An 8,962-nucleotide genomic window follows, 5' to 3' on the forward strand; every position below is an offset into this window, starting at 1 on the left:
AATATGACCAGCACAAATGTCCCAGTTGAAGATGAGTCAGTATTGGTCCCCATTGCAGATGTAGACAGTATAATATTGCTTAAAAGTATGTTTAAAATCAACGGAACATTTGTTAAATGCACCGGTCCCTTTCAACAGGTTGAAATGCAAAAGGAGAAAGTAATTATTCTTGTATATATTTAATAAGAATCCAACAGACTCGTTCACAAACTACCCACAATCTCCCTCCCGCCTTCCTATATAAAACAAGACTAGTCCTCCACTGCAAAGACAGAAACACATTTATATGGTCACCAAGAAAAACTCTGGGACAATTAAAACAGGACTACTTGCAAAAAACAAATCATTTGTCTGCCTCTTCAGTAACAACACAGCAGAAATGAAATGTTCCCCAGACACAGGAAACATAATTATCACGTTCTGAATGGGTTGTTTTGAATATTGATGTGAGAGTTGGTGTTAAGGAATAAGGATGTGTGGGAGGGCTGACAAAAGATTAAATAAGAAATCAAAATGAATGGGAAGAGAAAAAGGGAACAATTGAAAGGAAAGGGTGGCAAGAAAAAAATGATAATGCAGGTGATGGGAAAAATGAAGAGGGGAGGCAGGGAACACGCATGTAAACCGCACATGAACCGGAAAAGCAGAGGTACTGTATGGACGCATGGGTGCTTTTGTAGGCCAGATAAGAGATTGTAATGTGATGCGTCTAGACCTTGTCAATTTATTTCCAGGGAATCATTGTTTAAAAGTGTGAACAAGTAACAATTGGCTTTTTCAGGCTTTGAACTGTGTGCCAACGCACGCGTGCTCCTATTACTTTACCATGTGCATTCTAGGAGTCACTAGGCATCAAAGGGGCTTTTTAGTGCTCATATGACCCTTGAAAGTCAACGATGGAGTCTAACAATAGTCTATGAACCTGTACAAAGTCATGTGTATCTTTGGATCAATCATCTATGTGCCATCTTGGACTATAACCAGGAATATATTGGTTGAGACAGAGAAGCAGATTTTTAGATGAGATTTCAGATACAGTTTAAAGCACAGCTTTGGCCCTGGCGCACACACTTTTTACGCTGTTGAAAAGTGGCTACTGAAAAACTAGTTGTGTTTATCTGTCTGCTGAGGATTGTGAAGTCTGTGTCCTCCTCTGGATTCAGCTGGGAGATGAAATGAAGGGGAAAGTGAAATGCTCGGGTGCGAGCTACGAGTCTTTCGTACATTCCCAGGTCTGGAGTGAACATTTTAGGAGATCTGGAGCTGCAGTTCTTCTTCCTCATCTTCATCTGGGTCACTAGGGGGGGTGTCTGCGTCTTCAGGCACAAAACGCGAGGAAGCTGATGTCCTCATCTTGCCAAAGAGGCCAGGATTCTGCTGACGCCTTAGCCTTTGCCAAAAAATGAAAATAAACCAATGAATAAAGAAAGAAAGAAAGAGTAGGTCTAGCATAATTTGTCACTGTTTATTTCGTATTAGGTTATTTAATATAATACCGTTCATACACTTTTAAATGCAGCCTAAGCCACTGTAAGGAACTGTAAGCAATATGAGTTCTTGGCCCATTCTTGGTTACATCCATTAGAACGGGAACAAGAAATCAGAAAAAACATCAACAAACAGGAGATCTGGGAATCAAAGTAACTGTAGATCCTTCATTATTGCTGGCATGACAACCACTGGCAAACAATTTTAATACACGCCAATAGATAAATCAAATATATCAGTTCAGTTGGCTGAGGTCAATAGTGTATCAGAAAATAAACGCTGGCAAATTTTCTAAATGTAATGTTGAAATAGAGTTGCTCTCTCTATCTGTACAAATGCAAAATAGCTCAGAATAAGCAACCAGTGGGAAGTTGAATAGAATAAATCTTTGTTTTTTCAAGATATCTGAAAATTTGAGAGTATTATAACGTCAAACACAAACAGCTGGTTATCAGTACACACAGTTCTTTAAGACAACACCCTTCCGTTCCGTTACTTTTTTCATGCCCATCCTTTTTCTTTCAGTCTCTCTCACTCGGTTTTGCGTCTTTATTCTTTTCAAGTACTGTATTTGTACATTTGTGATGTAATTGTAAGGAAACAATGGCCTTGTGGCATATCAGTAAAATATTTCCTGGCTATTGAAGTGCTGGCAGTGTAAACAGGCAATGTAAAACAATCACAACAACAAAAACAAAAAGAACAAAAGGTTGATGTTAGAAAAGAAGGGAGAGGAAAAAACCCTCCTCTTGTCTTTGAACAGCTGATGACTCACTATATTGTTAGTGTTTGTATAACTGAACAGATGAAAAGTTTCTTGTCTCTCAGGGGCAAATAAATGCATATAAGGGCCCAGGATCCTCTACGGAAGAGGGACCTATATTGTCAGGAAACACTAAACACTGCTAAATTACACATTACACTGTTTTGACCACAGTGCCTCACGCACAGAAGCTAAAAGCTTTTTGAGTCCAAAGCTTAACAAGGCTGCAATTTACACTAGAGATCATAAATACAGAGACACACAATCAGTGAAAAAAAAAGATTCTTGTTGAGCCCACACAGTGACTCATGCCATCAGGCTTTATCTGAAAGACCATGAATATTTTAGCATGCGGATGACAGACAAATAATATGGAGCTAATTATTTTAAATACATTTATTTAAATACATATTTTTTCGTCATTTTTGATTATTGTGTTTTTTAAGCCCATTACCAGAGATGAAAATGCCATGTGACCGATCACCCTGGATTATTCGAATTATTAGTGTATACTTTCAAATATATATATATATATATATATATACACATACAGTGGGGAAAATATTTATTTGATCCCCTGCTGATTTTGTAAGTTTGCCCACTTACAAAGAAATGAATGGTCTGTACTTTTTATGGTAGGTTTAAAAAAAATCCAGAAAAAAGGATGCCAGTGACAAGATTGTAGATCTGCACAAGGCTTGAATGGGCTATATGACCATCAGCAAGAAGCTTTGTGAGAAGGAGACAACTGTTGGTGCGATTGTTCGGAAACGGAAGAAATACAAAACAACCATCAATCGGCCTTGGTCTGGAGCTCCGTGCAAGATCTTGTCTCATGGGGTAAGGATGATCATGAGAAAGGTGAGGGATCGGCCCAGAACTACACAGAAGGAGCTTGTTAATGATCTTAAGGCAGTTGGGACTACAGTCACCAAGCAAACCATTGGTAACACACTACGCCGCAATGAACTGAAATCCTGCAGTGCCCGCAATGTCCCCCTGCTCAAGAAGGCACATGTACAGGCCCGTTTAAAGTTTGCCAATGAACATCTAAATGATTCAGAGAAGGCTTGGGAGAAAGTGCTGTGGTCAGATGAGACCAACATTGAGCTCTTTGACATTAACTCGACTCGCCGTGTTTGGAGGAACATAATACTTTGGGGTTGTTTTTCTGATAAGGGTACAGGACGACTTCACCACCACATTGAGGGGCAAATGGACGGGGCCATGTACTGTAAAATCTTGGACGAGAACCTCCTTCCTTCAGCCAGAACACTGAAGATGGGTCATGGACGGGTCTTCCAGCATGACAATGACCCAAAACATACCGCCAAGGCAACAAAGTAGTGGCTCTAGAAGAAGCACATTAAGGTCATGGAGTGGCCTAGCCAGTCTCCAGACCTCAATCCTATAGAAAATCTGTGGAGGGAGCTGAAACTTCGAGTTGTCAAACGACAACCAAGAAACCTTAAAGTCCTCATGAAATCAGTTTGTATCAATATGTTAGTCTTAAGGTTATCAATAAGGCAGTGTGCTCCAAAACGCTGACAAAATTCGCATTTAGAAGATATAAGCATTCAAAGCTTGCAGTTAGTCACTTCCGGCTCAACGATTTTTTTGATGTCACATCGTACTTCAGTTTCTCATCAAACTTTGTCCAATCAAATGCTCTAGAATCCAAAGCGCCTGCCCCCTACACTATAAAATAGACGCTGAAGTCGCGGCTGAAATCGGTCACTTGTCCACAGAATTAGTATTTTCTGTACAGTGAATGGCATGCTGTGCACTATATAGGGGACAGGGAACGATTCAAACTGTGTAAATATACTTTCCATTGAGGAAACAAAGAAGTCTGGTTTCGCACTGTGTCACTCTAACCACCGCACCGCACACACATTCTGCTCCGGTCCAGAGACAAGATAGCACGGAGCGGATCACATGCACGAGTTGGCGCAGACCACAAAATGTATCGAAGCTATTTTAATTCTACACAGAATGCTATATTTTATAGCAATATGGATGAGATTGTGGCTGGCATACCCTGTCAAATGCGGCTTTACGGAGCTCAACGGCTCTGAACGGCTTTAGCCCAAGCTGTGATATAAACGAACGCTTTTTGCAATTTTAAAAAGGGGCGGGGCTGCTTGATATGTCCCGCCCTGTCTTCCCGTTTCAGTTAAAATGACGTCAACACAGAGTAACGCTGCGTGTTTCTAAGCATTTCAGGGGACCTTTAAGGATTTAGAGAGGATCTATAAAGAGGAGTGGATCAAAATCCCTCTTGAGATATGTGCACACCTGGTGACCAACTACAAGAAAAGTCTTACCTCTGTGCTTGCCAATAAGTGTTTCTAACAAGTACTAAGCCATGTTTTACTTGGAGATCAAATACTTATTTCACTCACTGAAATGCAAATCAATTTCTAACCTTTATATAATGTGTTTTTTCTGGATTTTTGGTTGGTATTCTGTCTCTATACGTTAAAATAAACCTACTGTAAAAAATTACAGACCCTTCATTTATTTGTAAGTGGGCAAACTTACAAAATCAGCAGTGGATCAAATAAATATTTTCCCCACTGTATATATACAGTATATATATATATATATATGCACACACACACACACACACACACACACTACCATTTAAAAACTTGGGGTCAGTACTTTTTAGTCATTTTGAAAGAAGTCTCTTATGCTCACCCATACGGGATTTACTACAGAAAATGTCTTTAATATTGTGAAATATTTTATTTTTACTATTTAAATTAACTGATTTATTTTAAATGTAATTATATTTTCATTTAAAATGAGATTTACTCCTGTGATAGCCATGCTGAATTTTTATGCTGCCATATAGTAAAACCAGAGAAATATTGTAAAATAGTTTTAGCTGATAGACTGCTGTCACTGCTTGACAATTCATGTCAACTACCCATTTACCCTGAGCTGTGATCAGCAACTCTGCTAGCCTTTTATTCTTCAATTTTATCATGGGGCAAAGAATAAATTTAGACCCTAAGGCATGATATTATTATGGACATAAAATGGATTGTAACATTTAATGTTCCTGTGACCTAATCGAAACCAAGTGTGCATATATTATTGGAGCTTTTTATTGTATCAAAGTAGACATGAAGAAAATTTGATTTTGATCACAAAAAGGTGATTGTGATCCAGAAAAATTACACTCTATTTTAGTCAGTTTTACACCAACAAAAACACTTTTTAGAAAAATACAATAAAACAAATCCACAGACTACTGGCAGGAGTAAACTGCTATACTTTCAGTATATCCAAGTCTTAGCATATGAAAATTCATTGCATGTATGTTATTTTTGTACATAAATTAATAGATATAATGCAACATTTTTTTACATGGAGAATGTTTGAATCACATTAGTTTTACTATCAGTCATAAGAAAAGCCATAAGAGATCAACTTCACACTGCAATGTTAAAGGGGTAGTTCACCCAAAAATGAAAATTCTGTCATTACAAACCTGTATGACTTTTTCATCTGTGGAACATAAAAGAAGATATTTTGAGAAATATCTCAGCATTTTTTCCCCCATACAATGGTCAAGTCATTGGTCACCAAAACTGTTTGCCTACTGACATTTTTCCCAATTTCTTCTTTTGCGTTCTGCAGAAGAAAGCATAGGTTTTGGATGACACAAGGGTGAGTAAATAGTGACAGAATTAGCATTTTTAGGTGAACTGTCACTGAATAATGTATGTTGTTTGAGCTACTTGAAGGGCCTTGTGGTGTTTCAAACTCCAAACAGACCATGAGGGTCACAATCAATATATATGGACAACAAAGAGTTGAACGCATCTGGCATATGTGACACGCAGACCTGGCAGCCTGCTCTACTTCCTGCAGGGCTAAGGAACATTGTCTGCCCTCATATATCTATTTACACACCAAGTTTGATTATATGTAGGGATGCACCTATACCGATACTGGTATCGTGCCCGATACTGAGCTCCTGTACTCGTACTCGTTAAAATGCCCCAATACCAAACGCCGATACCACATACCACAAGGACATACAGTCAAACCAAAAATTATTCAGAGACCAGATATAATTTTTTATATTTTTATTTTAAAAATTTACAAATGCAATAAAAATATTGGTATCGTACTCGGTATCGGCAAGTACCAAAAATAAAAGTATCGGTATCGGGTGAGTACTGGAAAAAGTGGTATCGGTGCATCCCTAATTATATGATTATAGACTGAAGCACATACAGTCATTACCAGTGTGAGAGAGGAAGAGACAGAGACATAAATAAAAAGAGAATTAGAACAGGGATGATAACAACGAGAGAACAACAACAAGCCACTAAGGGTGAAATAGAGATGAGAGACTGTGAGTTCACAGCTTTCCAATGAAGAAAGAAGCAAATAGGCACGGTGGGGGTGCCAAATGGTGCTGCCGGTGGGCTGAGCAGAGCTGCTGTCTCATGCTGCGAGACTAACAGGCAAACACAGTCGCTGCGAGTGGGACGCCGGGCGAGTTCACCCTGTTAGAGGAGCCAACCTCAATCATGAGATCTGATCCTCTTCTCCATGTCCACTGTGTCCACAGCAGATATTGTTGTTCTTGGTATTCTGGCTCCAGGGCATAAATTGGGCAGAGTCAGGGCCAGCTGGGAAAAGATGCGACTCTGAACTTCCTGTGGCATCAGATACGGGTATGAACTCTAAGTCAACACAATGACTGAAGTGCTATCAGTTCCTTAATACTGTCATTTCCAGCCTTCTCCTGTCACCTTGACAACACTTACTCCAAATCAGCCTCTAGACCATCCTCTGTCTCCATGACAACTTGGACAAGCGCTCAGCTCCATCTGTCGTCCTATCCACCCAATCGCTGCTATAGCGCTGAACCCTGGCCCACCTCTCAGAGGGGTGGTCTGATTGTTCTCGCATCCTTTCTTCAACTCTTCACTTTCACTGTGATGTATGGCACTTGCTGACAGAATAGTAAGCAACCTTTTCTCCCAACAGAGTGGTTCAAGTTTTTGAACAAACAGAATCTGAATAGAATTGTTATTGTTCATACTTGGGGTTAGGGGTCTGTTCAAATCTCTAAGCTTAGGTATTAAACTTAAGATTGTAACATCCCACAGCGTTTGAGCTATGGACATGAATATGGTTGGGAACTGAGGACATTTTTGAGAACAGCAATAATGCAGAGTGCTACTTATTTATAATGCCCATATCTCTTGGTGTTCTTTGGATAACTAATTGAAAAAAATAAAAATAAGCATGTTTGTCTATGTTATTTGTACTTGTTTTTAATATTTCTAGCCATGATATAATAAAGGCTTTTAAAAAAAATTTGGGACTTAAACTTGAATGCTTTTTTAATTTGGTTCCATTAACAGTTTAACATTCCATTAACACATGCATTCTTCTGCCACTGCTGACAGTGTACCGTACTAAAATATTAGATAGATAGATAGATAGATAGATAGATAGATAGATAGATAGATAGATAGATAGATAGATAGATAGATAGATAGAGATAGACAAACACACACACAGTATTTTATAAATATTTATATATTATACAGTTAAATCTAATTATTGACTCACATTTATGATGCTTCTAAAAAGTAAAAAGACTATGTAAACATTAAATTACAATTTAAAAGTCTACATAAGCATATTTTGTATTCCATCATTTAGCAATGAAAGTGCAACCGTTTAAAAAAAAAAAAAAAAATTTTAAACACTTATTCCTTAAAAGTACAAAATTGTTAATTGAATCATTTAGGAACAGGATTCACTAAATTCCCAACTATAGACAAAAATGATACCTCAATTTGTTGAGATGTGTACTATTAATTTTCTATGCAATCAGGCTTGCAATTTCATGTGGCAGACGATAAAATAAACAATACATTTATAAAAAACGAATGACAAAAGGACAGACTCATACAGGTGCATCTCAATAGATTAGAATGCCATGGAAAAGTTCATTTATTTCAGTAATTCAACTCAAATTGTGAAACTCGTGTATTAAATCAATTAAATGCACACAGACTGAAGTAGTTTAAGTCTTTGGTTCTTTTAATTGTGATGATTTTGGCTCACATTTAACAAAACCCACCAATTCACTATCTCAACAAATTAGAATACTTCATAAGACCAATAAAAAAAAAACGTTTTTAGTGAATTGTTGGCCTTCTGGAAAGTATGTTAATTTACTGTACATGTACTCAATACTTGGTAGGGGCTCCTTTTGCTTTAATTACTGCCTCAATTCGGCATGGCATGGAGGTGATCAGTTTGTGGCACTGCTGAGGTGGTATGGAAGCCCAGGTTTCTTTGACAGTGGCCTTCAGCTCATCTGCATTTTTTGGTCTCTTGTTTCTCATTTTCCTCTTGACAATACCCCATAGATTCTCTATGGGGTTCAGGTCTGGTGAGTTTGCTGGCCAGTCAAGCACACCAACACCATGGTCATTTAACCAACTTTTGGTGCTTTTGGCAGTGTGGGCAGGTGCCAAATCCTGCTGGAAAATGAAATCAGCATCTTCAAAAAGCTGGTCAGCAGAACAGCAGAAGGAGTGCTTCAAAATTTCTTGGTAAACGGGTGCAGTGATGTTGGTTTTCAAAAAACACAATGGACCAACACCCCAACACCACATTGCACCCCAAATCATCACAGACTGTGGAAACTTAACACTGGACTTC

At 38.4% G+C, this 8,962-nt stretch overlaps 1 protein-coding gene across 1 annotated transcript in view; it reads right to left on the bottom strand.

Annotated features, from left to right (window-relative positions):
* Nucleotides 1-263: 263 nt before the first annotated feature.
* The window catches only part of LOC107594240 (coiled-coil domain-containing protein 102A-like), a gene marked incomplete at its 5' end in the record, with an annotated part of 39,623 nt that continues 30,924 nt past the window's right edge, over nucleotides 264-8,962 (bottom strand). Inside the window, one exon of the mRNA XM_016284205.1 lies at nucleotides 264-1,390. Coding sequence (XP_016139691.1) covers nucleotides 1,249-1,390 — 142 coding nt within the window. The remainder of the gene's footprint in view (nucleotides 1,391-8,962) is intronic.

The sequence above is a fragment of the Sinocyclocheilus grahami genome, unplaced genomic scaffold (genome assembly GCF_001515645.1).
Source record: "Sinocyclocheilus grahami isolate Dianchi unplaced genomic scaffold, SAMN03320097.WGS_v1.1 scaffold10.1, whole genome shotgun sequence".
Lineage (NCBI taxonomy): Eukaryota > Metazoa > Chordata > Actinopteri > Cypriniformes > Cyprinidae > Sinocyclocheilus > Sinocyclocheilus grahami.